Source organism: Rhinolophus hipposideros (genome assembly GCF_964194185.1).
Source record: "Rhinolophus hipposideros genome assembly, chromosome: 11".
NCBI lineage: Eukaryota > Metazoa > Chordata > Mammalia > Chiroptera > Rhinolophidae > Rhinolophus > Rhinolophus hipposideros.
Genome location: NC_138057.1, coordinates 74,734,128 through 74,750,695, shown reverse-complemented (window position 1 = coordinate 74,750,695; position 16,568 = coordinate 74,734,128). Strand labels below are relative to the sequence as shown.

The 16,568-nt window shown below is 41.7% G+C and overlaps 1 protein-coding gene across 4 annotated transcripts in view; it reads left to right on the top strand.

Moving 5' to 3' along the window:
- The first annotated feature begins 3,641 nt into the window (after positions 1–3,641).
- Positions 3,642–16,568, top strand: part of SCAI (suppressor of cancer cell invasion) — a 116,376-nt gene continuing 103,449 nt past the window's right edge. For 3 of the 4 annotated variants that reach the window (XM_081066542.1, XM_081066541.1, XM_081066545.1), the window contains exons 1-2: positions 3,642–3,801; positions 4,522–4,566. In XM_081066542.1, coding sequence (XP_080922668.1) covers positions 3,749–3,801; positions 4,522–4,566 — 98 coding nt within the window. In that variant the 5' untranslated portion in view covers positions 3,642–3,748. Of the gene's footprint in view, positions 3,802–4,521; positions 4,567–16,568 lie in introns of those variants that run through there. The other variant, XM_081066543.1, reaches the window with a different exon arrangement.

Below are 16,568 nucleotides of genomic sequence, written 5' to 3'. Positions count from 1 at the left end.
AAAAGGAATATTTGGATTCCTCTACTAAATAAGGGCTATGTGCTAAATAGGATAATCATGTGGGGGAAGATACGTGGAAGTCCTAGGTTTGTAGGCAGGAGGAGCGGTTACTCCCTGTCTCGAGGCTGAATGTAAACTCCCTTATGTTGTATTAATAGGGGTAATAACTATTTTTATTGGCGTATGATATACTTGGTTTCTAATAAAGTGCCCCAGGCTCTAGTGAGAACTGTCTACTTTTAATTGCCAATCACTCCCTTTCCTTATTTGCCTGATACGCTCTTGGCTAGCTTTTTATAGATGCTTTTTTCCTGAAAAGTCTCACGACTTTAAATGTGTTCATTTGGGTGTGATCCTAAAAAGCCTGGATCAAGAGCACATCTAATATATGACCTGCATCAGTTCCTGCTCCGTCTGGATGTCTAGAACTGTTGGAAGATTTTGACGTCTTAAACCCTGGGTTTTGAAATAAGGTTTGAAATATTGTTCATTAAGATTTGTGTGTTTTTGCTTTGTAAGCCCAGCACCAGGTTTTGGAAAATGCCTGTCTTGTGAAAGCGAATCTAAACTCTTTCTGAGCCTCTTTCATTGTGAGAAATAGAATTGCTTTTCCTCAGCCTCCAGAAAATTGTGTACCTGGACTTGAAGAGACTTAACAGCAAGAATCCAGATTTTTAAATGTACTTGTTTTTTAAATGCTAATGTTTGTAAAGCACCTTCAGTTCTTTGGATGAAAGGTGCTATATTCTTTCAGTGTAAATTAATAAAAACATTATAGGAAGTTTGTCAGAAAATTTTATCAAATACATAGTCTGTAGTGTATTCCGAGAAGAAGGTAGCATTTTATATAACACAGATTAAAAAATGCTTATTCCTTCACATGGTTGCTTGACTAGTAAACAGAAGTGAAACCTTTTTTTGTTCCGCATTTGACTCTGAGCTGTGTTCCATTTCTTTAAAGGCATCCTGGGTCCAGTGCCCAGAACTGTGCCCACGAGATTGTCACAGCTCTTTCAATTGTGTATTTACAGTATAAAGTCACGCTGAGAAAATATACAGTTATAAAACAACAAAAAGAAGCATTTGGAAAGCCCCCTAGCATTCTGCCAAATACAGTAGATTCTTGGGGAAAATTTGGTCCTTGTTCCCCTCTTATTAGTTTTCTATCTTTTTGTGGATCAGTTGGTGAATATGTGCCTTTCTTACCCTCATGAGTATCTTTATGCTGGTTTGGATCATTCAAATGTTTTCTTAATTCAAAAATGGATGAAATTTATGAAGATATTTTATTGTGTTTCAACAACAATGCTTATGACATAAGTATGTTCCATGTAATCCCTGGGCACCCACGATTGTCCTCAGCATTCTGCTTTTGTGTGTAAATGGCAATGGAATAGAAAAGACTGCATAGAGGCATTATGGAATATTGGCAATAATATAGCTTTGGGGATCAGATGTAGGTAAAAAACCCAGCTCTGCTGTATTGAGCACACTTAGCTAAATGGTGCGCATACCATATTTGTGGTACCCTTAGTGTGGCTCTATGACTATATTACCTTTTTTTCCCCTTCAGATGAGGAAACAGGGTTAAAGAGTATTATAGGTAACTTGTCCAGGGTTGCACAGGAGAGCTGGAATTGAAGCCCTGTAGGGCATACCAGACTACACCTTAAGCTCTCTTAAGCAATTTTAAGCAATAATATTTGGGGTCTCTGAATCTAAAAAGAAGAGAATACCATACAGGTTTGATAACAGGATTAAAAATAGCACCCAAAAAGCTCTTAGTCCCTGGTCCAAAGCTTTTATTTATTGAGTACTTGCTAACATACTATTTGCCCAAATTCAGTGTAGTTGGGAAATAAGAATAACCCTAGGCAGCATATGAGTATGATTGCTGACATATTATAGCTTATGTTGATTAAACAAATTTGGAGAAGAAACGTTTGATGTAAGAGTAATTGGGGAAGGCTTAAAAGAGGAAGTATGGACTGGGATGATGGGATGTGCATTTCTTATATAGTAAAAGCACAGATGCAGAGAATACTAGAACTTGGACATGACACGAAGATAAGACTTTGGAAGGCATGAGAAATGAATAGCTGCAGGTTTGTTAACTATCTACCATGTATCTGAGAGGCCACTTATGAAAGAACTTGAAAACCAGGCAGAGGATTGTAATCCATATTTTAAGAAATATAATGAGTGATATTTCAAGATTAATCTAGTGAGTTGATGATCCCCCTCAGCAGAACTCCTTTACTTCACCTCCTCTAGTCTTGTCTAACATTCTGGGGTTCTTGACCCCTTTTGGCTTGGTGATAGTACAGGTGGATACTGTTAGTTAGGATTGAAGTGGTTTGTGTTTCTGTGATTTGGGGAACCAACAGATGTTTGACAACATTTTTTCCTTGTCATAGTCATTTTAAAAATCCCTCTACAATTTACCATCATTTCATAGAACAAAGGTCATTTTTGACATCAAAGATGTAAAAAGAACCATCTCTGAATAAATGGTTTTGTGGAAAACTGTAGTATCCTCATTTTTGCCATTTGTGAAGATGAGTGAGAGATTTGTCCCCAACCTGGTGGTATGCACTACTCTAGGCTATCACATTATTGATACATAAAAATCGGTTCTAATAAAATGGAAGTAGCTGAAGAGAAAGTTTCATGCCTCTTCCCAGCTTCAAATAAATATCAAGGATCTACCAAACAAAAAGTGTACACAAGGAATCTAGAGAGGCTGGAGGGGATCCTGCCCTCAAGGAAGGATTTTGTACTAATGAGCTACGTGTGGTTTTCAAGGATGGCCTGGTTCAAGTAGAAGAGGGAAGACAACATTGTGCTGCTGTGCTGGTAGTCTGTCAACAATAGAAATGAAGTGAAATTAATTTTAACTGGCGTGGAAGTTACAGTCATCTGCAGTGCCACAAGGTGGTTAGCATACACGCGGAGATCAGTTATATTTCGGCCTTTCAAAGTTGAACACACTGCTTTTAGTTACGGTATCAATTGTTAGCAGTGTTGATTTTTTCGTGGCAATTAAAATCTGTTTTCTTGGAAGCCTGCATGCACCCAAGCTTGTTATCCTTGACGCAGAGTACTGAGTACACCACGTTCTATTTTGGTAGATTCTTTGAGTTCTCTGGCTGCATCTTCAATGAAGGGTATCTGAGCTGGGAGGGCATTTCATTCAGCATGATGTAGAACCAGGAACAGCAAACGAGGGGGTTCAAAATGAAGCTCGTTTTGGAGAGTTGCCTCACTGTCGCACCTGCCGGAGGAGTTTGGGAAATGGCAGTGCTTGTCTTTTGGTCCTGGCGTGGTGCAGTATTGGGGGGCGCGAGCAGGTGTGTGGGATGCAGGACGCAGAACCAGCAGAACCTGCCGGCAGGTGTCTGGCACCCAACATGCAGTTTCTACTTTCGGCCGCACGGTGGCGCTTAGGTCTCCTGTTCTGCCTTCCCTTAGAGAAGGCACCTCCGCCGCCACCTGCAGTCTCAACCAAACTCTAGGCGGAGGGCTATGACGGCCCGAGCGTCCAATCGATCATAAGGCTTTCAGCCACATTACAGCTCTAGCCAATGGGAGCCGAGAAGAGGCGCGGAGGAGGCGGGCCCCGCCGCAAGCCTGGCAGAGGCGCGAGGCCCTTCTCCCGCCTCTCCGCCTACCCCAGCCTCCGCCGCTTCAGCTTCCCGAGCGAGCCCTGCGGCCGCCGGAGCAGCTCCCGCGGCGGAGCAGGAGCCGGATGGTCAGAGGAGCCCGGCAACCCCAGCAGCCGCGGAGTCGCCTGGCCCCCAGGTGGGGCGGGGGCTGGCTGGAGGTCGGGGTTGGGGTTGGGGTTGGGGATGGGGCACTGGAGCGGGCCCAGGGGCAGCGGCTTGGGGCCGTGAAGCATTCGGGGCGCAGAGACTGGAGGGGCAGGGGGTTTGGGTTGGAGGGATTCCGGGGGTACCTAGGGGCGGGGAAAGGGGCTGCTCGGCGATCGCATCCTGGAGGCTGGAGGGGCACAGGAGGGAAGAGGCGCGGAGGGGCGAGGCTGGGGGCACTGGGCCGGGAGGGGCAGGGCGCGCGCCCCGTGGAGGGGCGGTGGAATGCGGGGGGCGCGGGGCCTGGAGGGGCGGGGCTCGGAGGAGCTGTGCACGCTCTAGAGGGGGTGGGCACGGGAAAGGGAAGGCCGGAGGGGCTTGCGGGGGTGACGAGGCAGACAATGAGTAGGTAGTGGTGGGTGCTTTTGGGGAGCTGGGCTGTGACGAATAGGAGCTGAGGATGGAGTGAGAGACCAGGAGGCAGAACAGGGTTTGGGCTAAGCAGGCATTAGGAGAACAGTGAGTCCCAGAATTGCTTGGTCTCGGTAAATACTAGGGGAAGCAGCGAAGGCGTTTTGTAAGGTCAGGTATGGGCTTAGCCAGCCTGTAGCCCTAGAGGGTGCTACGTTGAGTTCTTGATTGGCACAGTAGGGCCCGAAGACGTGTTTTTGTACATTACTTTTAGTTACCATCTTATCTGTTTGTTCTGCAGACTGACTGGCACAGTGGAGAAACCACCTCGAAAACGAAAAAGCAGGTAAGGCAAAATGCCTTCCTATTTTGCTTCGCGTTTTTCCATTTGCTTGACTGTACCTGTGCCATATTGCATAATAATACCCTGTCAATAGATTAAGTTTTTTATTTAGCACTTTTCTTAATGAATACAACTATCTGCAAGACTTTTTTGGGGGGCGGGTGATCTAAGATTATATGGGAAAGAGACGTAGGTAATTGAGAAATTCTAGTTTTTCACTGTAGCCATAATTTCAACTTCACTATCTCTGTTTAAAAACTGTTTACTGAACATATACTATGTGCAAGTACTTTATATGTCTGTTATCTTCTGTAATCCTCAAAGCACCCAAGAAAGTGTGTATCATTACTGTTGTTTTGCAAAAGAGGGAACTGAGGCACAGAGCGGCCAAGGTTTCACCAAGATTACGCATCTAATATATAATAGCACCAGGATTGAATCGAGGCTGTCTGACGGCAGATCTTAAGCATTTAACCATTATACTACAAATGCCTCTGATAAATATACAGTTGAAAATAGGTTTTCTTATTGCTTTTTCTTTTCTCATTGTACATAGAGTCTAATACACAGTTGAACCGTAGGAAAATAGAAAAAAGGGCTTCAGTAGTCTGCAAACAAGTGAATTGTTCCTTGAGTAATGAAGAAAAGCATATCTCCATCTACAAACATTTCTGAGTGCATTCAACATGTCAGGTGCTATGTAGCAATTCTGTGCAGTCATTTGGAGATTCCTTTTCCACAGATGTAGGCACTGGCCTAGAGAAAGTAAGCTAGAGCCTTGAGGATGTGACCAGTAGGACTGCTGTCACCATCCTGGTAAGGACTCTGTAAGTGATCGATGTTAGTAAAACCTCAGAAAACCTCAACAGTAAATAGATAGGAAATGCCGATGGTGGAAGTGCCAACAGCTTTAGTTCGTTTGTCATTCTTTAGTCCTGTACTGTTCAGGAGGGTAGCCATGTACGGCCGGTGAGCACTCGAAACGTGGCAAGCATGACTGAGGAACTTTTAATATTCTTAATATGAATTTTTAATATTAGCTCTAATTTAAATTTGAAAAACACATACTTGACTCACTGGAAGATGTTTCAGTATGTTTGGAACAACATGGGCATGTGGATACACTTTGTTCATATGTAAATTTTATGAAATCTAATTTCAGATCAAATATTTCCGGCGAAAACTTAATGTCCAAAATGAGGTGTGCTTTAAGTATAAAACACTCTAGATTTTAGGTTAGTACAAAAAAAAGAATGTAAAATTTCTCATTACTAATTTTTATATTGATTACATGCTGAAATAACATTTTAGATATATTTTATTAAATAAAAGTGTTACTAAATTTTTTTCCACTTTCTGCAAATACCTACTGGAAAATTAAAAATCACATCTATGATTTGCATTGTATTTGTTTCTGACAGCCCTTATTTATCTCTTGTTACCCCATTGCCAGACTCTTAGAGTAGCCTGGCTGGGTTCCCTACCTAGAATCTTAATTCATTCACTATATTGTTGAATGATCTTGTAATTCTCATGCTTAAGGTTTTTCTATGGTTCCTCATGGCTTATTGAACATAATTCAGACTTTTAGCCTAATCATAAAAAAGAGACTGTCTCTATTTCACTTCTGCCTATCTTTCCAGTCACAGTTCAGTACTGTGGCCATGGGAATTCTCAATAACAGACCTAGTAAATGTCAAATAGTAAATAACTTTCTGCTGAACCCTTCGTGGTGAATTAATTGCTGGATGTAGTTCTGTTCTGTTTGCTGTTGCTGGAACTTATGTTTTCTCTTTGCTTTGGGTTTTTTCACATTTTTTCTTTTTATTTGGAATACTTTCGCCTTGCCCCTTGGCAGGCTTCCTCTTTGAAGCCTTAACTCAGACGTCACATCCACCCCGTCTTCCTCCTTCCTCTGTTCTACCTTGTTTGCTCCCTTGATAGCCTGGACATACACCTAGGTATAATGGTTTGGGCCGAATTTGAGTCCTAGTTCTGTCCATTACAAGTTGTGAGATCATATGCAAGTTAATAAAACTCTCTGAGCCCTACTTTCCTCATCTGTATAATGAAAATTATACATGCTTAGTACAGTGCCTGGCACATATTAAGTAAACAATAAATTTTAGGTACCATTAAATGCCTTTTATTTCCCACCTCTTTTCAAAATATATACAATCTAAAGGATTAAAAATAAAGATACTAAGGCAAAGAAGAAATGAGAGAAGAATCATAAAGTTAAACCAGTGGCAGAGTTAGTCTGTAGACTAGAAAGTTCCTAAAGGTGGGTTCTATATATCGCTCTGAGTTTCCTAGAGCAAAGCAAAGAGGAAAATAAAGCTCACTGTGCAGGTTCACTGTGTCTATAAAATCAGACACATGTTCAAGAGAAGCACAGCTTTTTTGACTGTTAGGTCTGAGAGAAATTTCTTGCACTGCTCTTCAAAGAGGGGTCAGTGGTTTTGTGGGGGGGCGGGGCGGGAAATCCTAATGATGAATATCGTAGTGAGTTTTTGGAGATTGCTTCTTATAATGCTTCTCAATTCAGGTTCAAGTAGTGCCAATGAATATCCTGCAGAGAGCCAAAGCAATGTGGTTTAGGTATGCAGCTCACTGGTAGTTAGACTTGGTTCAGAGATAAAGAGGGTTGATAAGCCGCAGGCACTCTTGCTTATCCCCAGCACCTAGAATAGAACTGTTGACTGAATTGTTGAATGGATGAGTCCTAAAATAATTCTCCAATAACTTCCAAGGAGAATTATTTCTTGTAACCAAGTTTTGGTAGCCATGAGGCTGCCATGAGTGTAAGCTTAGCTTCTCAGTCAAGAATCATGAGGGCACATATTCTGCACGTCTGATTAAGATCAGATGCTCATCAAGTCAGGATTTTGGCCTGAATGGACAGCCAGCGTACGTCTCTAAAGAAGCCCTGTAGGCAAGACCAAGATTTTCCTAAGAAAACAATTCTGGGATTGCTCTAAACATAGAAAACAAAGTGGCCAGTTAAGACCCTAAAGATGGATCACAGAGAAAGGATATAATGGCTGTAGCCAGTAATTTTTTGTAACTGTTATTATCAATTGCAAACTGTGGGCATAGAAATTCTCAGTATCAAATGATACAACTTCCTGGTAAGCACTTCAAATGCATTAATTGCTGAATGTAGCCTTAAGTATCCCTTTGAATTGGCCTGCTATGTAGATTTGTTGACTATTATACTTTATATCCTATTACATTTTGGAAAATAGTTGCCAAAAGTATGATTTTTGTTTTGGGATTCTTGTTAAATCATTCTTTTATGGTAGACATTACAGTAGTTAGGGCTGAATTGTCTTTTGAGAACCTCCCGAGTGCAGACTAAACTATAATACAGTTAACATCTCATATCCTACTGTTACTGTTTCTTTGTATCTTTTTTCCTCCCACTAAAACTTTTATTTCTTTGTCTTAGTTAATCCTTGTATCCCTAGTACTGAGGGGGTGCGTAATACAACTATAAGGAACTAAGAAATGAATTGGTAGCAAGAGGGAGCTACTGTGGGGTGGGGCTTGGGTGGTCTGAAATAATTGATACTATTTAATCCCCTTGATAAACTACTACACTGAAAGGAATTTTAAGGTTAGGAAACCGAGCTCTGTGTGCTTTTGGAAAATTCTGAAGACTTCAGTATGACTGTTACTAAAGTTTGGGTTATGAGTTAGAGAATCCTTTCAGATCTTACTAAGAAAAAGACCAATTTGTTTGGTTAGGATTCACATTAATTAAAGCTTTAGTGTATGATTTGGGTTTTTTGTTTGTTTGTGTGTGATGTATTTAAAGCAAAAGAATTCAAGCATTTTGATGATATATGTAATTTGTTTGAATTATATTTCGATTCAAAGAATATTTAAATACTTTCTAGGTCTGGGTACTAGAAATAATAGACATGAATGAGATATGGCCCCTGCTGGGGAAAAGCTCATATATTCACGAGAAAGACAGACAACAAAGAAATGAGACAGTGTAATGACTTTGTGTATTTACAAAGAGTTTTTGGTAATTCTGCATATTGATAGTGAGGGCAGTTTCCACAGATATTTCTTTTAGAACCTGAAGGTTTAGAAGGTTAATTTTGGCAGTAGTGTGAGTGTTGAAAAGACAGAGAATAGAGCCTGGATGTAGCCTGACTAGTGATGAGGTCTTAGGTGAGCTGAATTCAGGATCTGAACCATGACAGTGTTGGGTGTGGAGAGAAAGGTGTTTTTAAAAGCTTGGGCTGTGATGCCAGTTTTTAGAGATTAAACAGTGGTTCTCAATGAGGGACGATTTTGCCTTCCAGAGGGCATTTGGCAAGGTCTGGAGACATTTTTGGTTGGTAACAAGTGGGGGCATCTAGTGGGTAGAGACCAGGAATGCAGCGAACACTTGCAGTATCCGGGACAGCCGCCCACATCTAACAATTTTCCAGCTCAAATTGTCAGTGATGCTGAGGTTGCCGAGTCCTGGACTGAGTTTGAATCCCAGCTCTTCCAAGCACTAGGTTTGGGCTCCTGGGCAAAGTACGTATTTAACCTGTGAACCTGTTTGCTCTTTTGCAAAAAAGAGGTAATGCAATTCATGATAGTGCTTACCTTGCAGGATTATTCCTCTCCTCTAACAGTACATACACTGTGTGAGTGCAGAGTTGTGGGTTTTTTTCGTCTGTTTTCTTTACTATTCTATTCCTGGTACCTAGGTCAGTGCCTCACATGTAATCGGTTCTCAGTATCCCTTTGTTGGATGATTCAATGAATGCCTTATTGAGAAGATTCAATGAAATAATGAAATGTAAAGCACATTAAGGACTCAGTAAATGATAGCTACGACTATCATTCATTTAAATATTTTTATTTGGCCTTTCCTTCCAGGCTTTTTAAAAATCAGCTTTATTGAGGTATTATTTCCAGATAATAAAATTCACCAGTTTTAAGTATACAGTTTGATGACTTCTGACAAATGTACACTGTTGTGTACACTGTTGTGTACTGTTGGGTAACCACCCGCTGCCATTTTGGTATAGGACGTTTCCGTCATTGTTCCCACACACACACATTTGCTCATGTTCGTTTGCAGTCATGGTTCTGGCAACCACTGATCTTTTTTTCCCTGGCTTTATCTTTTCCGGACATACAAGTGAATCATTCATTATATAGTCTTTTGTGTCTAGCTTCTTCCACTTGGCGTAATGCCTTTGAGACGCATCCATGCTATTGTTTGTAACTGTAGTTAATTTCTTATCACCGAGGAGCATATACTGGGTGATTTTACCAGTCTATTTATCCAGTTGATGGACATTTGGCTTGTTTCTAGTTTTTGGCTAGTTTGAATATAACTGTTACGAACATTTGAGTGAAGTTTTTGTGCAGACATGTTTTCGTTTATCTTGAGTAAATGCCTCGGAGTGGACTTGCTGGGTTACATGGCAAGTGTATGTTTAGCTTTTTAAGAAATTGCTAGACTGTCTTCCAAAGGGGCTGTACCATTTTGCATTCCTGCCAGCAATGTATGGGATTCCATTTGCGCCATATCCTTACCAATACTCAGTATGATCATTCTTTTTCTTTTTAAATAGCTTTATTGAACTATAATTGGCATACAACAAGCTGTACATATATAAAGTGTACAATTTGATAAATTTTGACACATTGAAACCATCACCATTCTTTGCTACTGTAGGAGTGTATAGTGATACATATCTGTCCATATGTATTGTATGTGTCGTTATGTTTTTAATTTGCCTTTCTCTGATAACTAATGATGTTGAGTATCTTTTCATGCATTTATGAGCCATTCGTATAACTTCTTTTGTGAATTTTCTGTTCCGCTCTTTTGCCCATTTTTTAAAATCAGCTGTTTGTCTTTTTATATAGTTATGAGTTCTTGATGTATTCTGAAAACCCGTTCTTTATCAGGTTTAAATTTTGCATATATTGTTCCCAGTCTATGGTTCGCCTTTCCCTTTGCTTCACAGTTTCTTGGGGAGCTTTATTTTTAAAAAGATTTTATTGGGGAAGGGGAGCAGGACTATTGAGGAACGGTGTGTATTTCCAGGACTATTGAGGAACAGTGTGTATTTCCAGGACTTAATTGGGGAACAGTGTGTTTTCCCCCAGAACCTATCAGCGCCAAGTCCAGTTGTTGTCCTTTCAATCTTAGTTGTGGAGGGCACAGCTCAGCTCCAAGTCTGGTTGCCATTTTTTTTCAATCTAGTTACGGGGGCGCCCACCATCCCATGTGGCAGTTGAACTGGCAACCTTGTTGTTTTTCACACACGCTCTAACCAGCTGAGCCATCCGGCTGCCCCTTGGCAGCTCAGCTGCAGCTCAGCTAAAGGTGCTGTGTTCAGTCTTAGTTGCAGGGGGCACATCCCACCATTCCTTGCGGAGTCCAACCAACCGGCAACCTTGTTGAGAGCATGTGCTCTTACCCAACTGAGCCATCTGGCTGAGCTCAGCGGCAGCTCATTGTCTTCAATCTAGTTGTGGAGGGTGCAGCTCACTGGCCCCTGTGGGAATCGAACCAGCAACCCTGTTGCTCAGAGCTCGCACTCTGAGTTATCTGGCTGCCCCTTGGGAAGCTTTTATTAATAGGTTAGATGGGAATGCTTTTAATTGAGGCAGCAGATATAGGAGCAAGTTTGGAAGGGTAAGATTATGAGTTTATTTGGCTCTGCGGAATATAAAGTGCTTCAGTGAACCATCTCTAACCAGGCAGGTGAAAACATGGGTCTGGAGCTGAGAAGAGAGAGTAGGGCTTGAGACACAGATTTAGAAGTCATCAGCAAACACCTGATGGTCCAAATCATGAGAGAAATAATGAGTGAAATAACCCAGAGAGACCATGTTGAGTGAAATGTCAAGAAGGCAAAAGAACGGTACAGTAACACGGACCAAACTGCTTTCTGTCCTTTAGATGTGCTCTCTGTCTTAGCAGTGTTATCTGTAGGTAGTCAGCAAGCAAGTAGTGTTTCTCTCTGGGAGATAGATCTCCGTACTCTTTGGTGAGAAACTGAGATCCCGGAAGTAGTTATACAGAACACTAGGAGAAAATTCTCCAATGTACACTGAAACACGGGAGGGTCATATGTTTACAGAGCTTCTTTGTGGCCATGTATGCTTCGGCAGCAGCAGCCCTACGGAAATGCAGTGGGTTTGGTAAAACACGTGTCAGTGAAAACCTAGGGCATGATGCCAAACTTCAGTTCTGTGGCAGATCCTGCAGAGGCCCACGTTACCGTGGTCAAAATACTCAGCATTTTCATGGTAATATTTAGTAATAAAACCTAGACTAGCTCCAGCAGTGATTTTTCCAGGTGTTCAAGAAGAGCCCAAAAGTTCCTTGGGACTAATTCAGGGGCTCCCTGGAGGGTGGGATGCTAGGAGCAGCCAGAAGGTTAACAGGCTAGTCTCTAATGCCCTACTTCTACTTTTTGTCTGTCTATTTTTAATACAGAAAATTTTAAATACAGACAAACTTAGGATACAACAATGAATCTGAATTGTTCATCACCCAGTTTTGCCCAGTGGAAGCCTCTTTGAATTGGCTCCTGGGTCCTTTTGACAAGACTCCTCGCTTCTTGGTTGGAAGGTTAGTTCAGGCCCATCTTGCATGTTTTGTGCTCAGACGGAGAGTCGGCCATTCTCCATGGAGGTCTGTGTTTTTTGGTATCACTCTGCCCTGAACTATGTTTTATATCCTGAGATTCTATTTGAAAGAAGGGATTATATAATGTAACAGTAGTTTTGAAAGCAACAAAGCTAGAAGAATGGGTTATGTACTAGGTTATTCAATAATCCTCCATAAATATAATTTTTTTTCATTTGGTATTTTGATAAATGTTGAGTAGCACACATTGGGAGTTATATTTTAGGTTAAGATCCTGAAATATAATCTCTAATGCTCATTATATAGCTGGATCTATTGAGAGATCACGAGGTAGAATTGATGTTTTTTATTTTTTATGGAAATTGTGGATTCCTAACCTAAATAGATGGCTTTCCTACAAGACCAGGATTTTTCGGGGGGTGGGGTGGAAGGGAAACCCAGACAGATACACATGGATAGTAACTAATTGCTTAATATTCTACACATTAGGAGAGCATAGCCTGGAGAAATTTTGGTGTAATATATTACTAATGGAAAAATCTTAATGTTTTGATGGAGCAACTTGTTTGGAACTTTCTTTGAATCCACCAAGGTGGATGAGTTGTAAAAGATATCCATAAGTTAGTAAATTTATTGACCATATAGTAAGTATGAAACTTATTTCACAAAAATCAGATAACCAAGACATTACAATATTTCCTTTAAGTGAAATCAAATCCAGTCTTTAACACCCATCCCCCCAATTCCACCAAATTGATGAAAAATTCAATCCCAGTAATTAAGAATAGGCATCCACCCTTCCTTAGGGTTATACAATTACCTGAGAAGCTTATGCGGACCCTGGAGAAAGGTGGAAGGTTAGCTTTCAGTCCATTGTGGCTGATTGTCTAAGAGGATAAGGCTTCTTAATGTTTGGTGTCCAACTTCAGGCGCAGGAATTGTTGCTGGGGTGGGGATTCTGGTTAGAGGTTGCAGCTTTCCTAGGAGCAGCACACACCCATTTCCCTCTAAGGACTTGTCATTCATCTGCAGTGCTGCTAGGAAGAGGAGTGGCAAACCCCCCTCTTTTTGTGGGTCCCAAAGAACCCCCGCCCCTTCTCAGATCGTCACTACATTTTTCTTGTTTCTACCTTTCTGCCCTCCGAGGTACTATCTTTCCACCCTGCCCTCAGCATAATCTCCTCAAGGAGCTCACATTTTCAGAAAACAAACACAAACCTCCCCTGAGGCAAGGACTATCTTCTCAGGGGTTGGGGAGTAGAGTGAGAATAAAACATCTATTGATGTCTTAATAACTTATCCAGCTACTTTTGTTTTTCTTCAGTAATTCTTTTAGTCCCTGTGGTGGTTTTAAAGATCTGTTCACAAATTCTTTGATTCTTTTTTCTTTAAAAGATGGAGCTTAATTCTCCTCCCCTCAAAAGTGGGCTGAACTTAGTGACTCCTTTCGGGAGTGATGACAGGTAACTTCCCAGGTCAGGTTACAAGGAGACTTCGGCTTCCGCCCTGGGTACACTCCTTTACTCTCTCTGCTGAATCACTTGCTCTGGGGGTGGCTAGCTGTCATGATGTGAGGCGGCCCTGGATAGAGGGAGCCAGTTGCTATGTTGTGAAGACTCTCGGGCAGCCTGTGGGGTGGGCTACATGGTAAGGAAGCGAGGCCTGCCAGCAACTCCGTGAGTGAGCTTGTTACGTTGGTTGTGCCTTGAAGTGACTACAGTTCTGGCCAAAGGCTTGACTTATTATCCTGGCTTCACAAGAATGATACGAGTGTTATGAGCCTGTGATTTTTTGTTTTTTAGCATCTCCTTTCTTCCAACACTGGCTCCATTGTACCCAAAGGACTAAGCTTTTTTCTCTGGCTAAGCTTTTCCTCCTGGATAGGTCTCTGATGGGGGTGGGGTGTATGTGTTTGGCAAGCAGCTTTTGTTTAAAGGCATTGAAGGACAATTTACTTTCAGGCAGTGTGATGTGTCCTGTCTTAGTATTGGTATCTCCATTCATTTACTCTTCATCTTCAGTCATTGTTTCTTTGCCTGGTCTTTTGTCCCACAGATTGGGAAATAATTCTCTGCTCATCTTGACTCTTATTATTTAAAAAATTTTTTTTTAATTGGGGCATATTGGGGAACAGTGTGTTTTTCCAGGACCCATCAGCTCCAAGTCAAGTCATTGTTTTCAATCTAGTTGTGGAGGGTGCAGCTCACTGGCCCATATGGGAATCGAACCGGCGACTTTGGTGTTATGAACACTGTGCTCTAACCACTGAGCAAACTGGCCGATCATCATCTTGACTCTTATTAAGGGAAGAACCAAAAAGGTAGTTGCCCAGTAAAGAGTCAGTTTTCTTTGGCCTGGTACCTGCCACCAGGTTTTTAACTCTCTCAACCTCTTCTTGGCTCTCTGGGAAGAATGGGTATATCAGAGTCAATTAAGCTGTGATGGTTAATTTTATGTGTCAACTTGACTGATCCACGGGGTGATGAGATGAGCATTTGAAACAGTAGATTGAGTAAAGCAGTTTGCCCTCCTCAGTGTGGGCGGGCCTCATCTCATTAGCTTAAGGCCTGAGAACAAAAGGCTGCATAAGAGGGAGCTCCTCCTGCCTCACTGCTTGAGTTGGGACATCAGTCGTTTCTTGCCTCTGGATTCAAGTTGCAACGGTGCTCTTCTTGGGTCTTGAGCCCACTGGCTGTCAGACTAGAACTTACAACATCAGCTCTCCTGATTCTCAGGCCTTCAGACTCGGACTGGAACCACACCATTGGCTCTCCTGGGTCTCCAGCTTGTAGATCTTGTGACTTCTCAGCCTCCATAATCAAGTGAGCCAATTCCTTATTCTCTGTTTGTTTATCTACACACACACACACACACACACACACACACACACACCGCCCTCCGCCCTCCCGCCCCCCCCTCTGGCCCTGTTTCTCAGGAGAACCCTGACTGATACATAAGCCTGGTAGTTTCTATGGCCTAACTATCTTTCCTCCCTGGGTTTCCAGAGTGCTCCTAAACCTGTCATAGCTTCTGCATTACTAGCTGTGGCTTCTCTTCATGGATGCTGACTGCCATGAAATGGCCATTTTCACCACAAGCTAAGCAAAGTTTATGTTTGTGTTTTCATAAACGTGGAAGCTGTTTTGCAAACATTTTACTCTCAGGGTAGGCACCATTCTTTATATTCTTGCTTTGCAGCTGTGTTTCTTTTTTCAGCGCTCTCTCCATGTACACCTCAGGCCTGTTGGGCAGTCTCCTGGGAGTTCTTCTCTGGGTGGGACCCATCTTGAAGGTTCTTACACATGGTTTCCCAAAAGCCTGCAAGGTGGCACTCAGGACTTGTAAGCTATTGTGATCGTCTCCAAACTATAGAGTGATCACATATGGACTTTTAGAGAACAATTGCCAAAAACAAAAATTTTAGATTTAGAATAGTTGCCATTAGCCTGTCGTACAAGAGGTAAGCAAGCCATTTATCTATTGAGATAACTCCTGCTAGTGATAACAAAATTGTCATCAAGTAAGAGGATTCTTACTTTTTTATAAAATAGGTATATGCACCGATAGCTCCCAAACCAATTTTAAATCATTAAGCTATAAGTTTAAAAGAAGGGGAATGCTTTTCATAATTCACGAGAATTATATAGAGTGTGCGTTGGAAGAGATTAGTCATAGCGTCCAAGCATAGCAGACGTCCCACTGAAAAGGAAGTCCTTACAAATTCCTTCGTCGCAGGTCTTTTCAAATATGGTTTAGTCACATGTTCACCAATCACTGACGTGTAGTCAATGCTTCCTTAGAATTTTATCTAAATTGAATGTCTCGTGTATGTTCTATTGCATATAAATGCCCTTGTAACAAAATACCAGTAACATTTAGTAGAGGTCATGAATCAATTCGTGGTACTTCTGTCATGATTAATTTTTCTCAATAAACACAAACAGATGATAAAGTCACAGCAACTGTCATGGGTGTTCACAGAATTTTTACTCTTAAAAAGAGGTTCCTATACTTAAAAACGTTGGGAACCACTGGATTAGATCTCTCTGGAGCCATTTCTAGCTCTAATATGTGGGGAAAGGACTGGGCTCATCGAAGGAAGTTTGTATAAGAATGGGTTTAGAAAGTATATAGTATATGGTCTGCTGGTGAAGGCCCCAGAGCTTCGGCTGGTTTCTAGTCACGCCTTTCCTACATGTTCCAGGGGTTTGATTCATCTTTATTCTAGCATCCTTATGTAACCTGTTCTCTCTGCCCATAAACCCATCTTTGAAACAGAATACAGATGCCTCAGCTTGTCCCTTACCTTGTTAACTCTGAAGGTGTATTGGATACTTTTCATTTTGAAGGGTTTTTACTGCCAGTAACAATAAGGAATTGA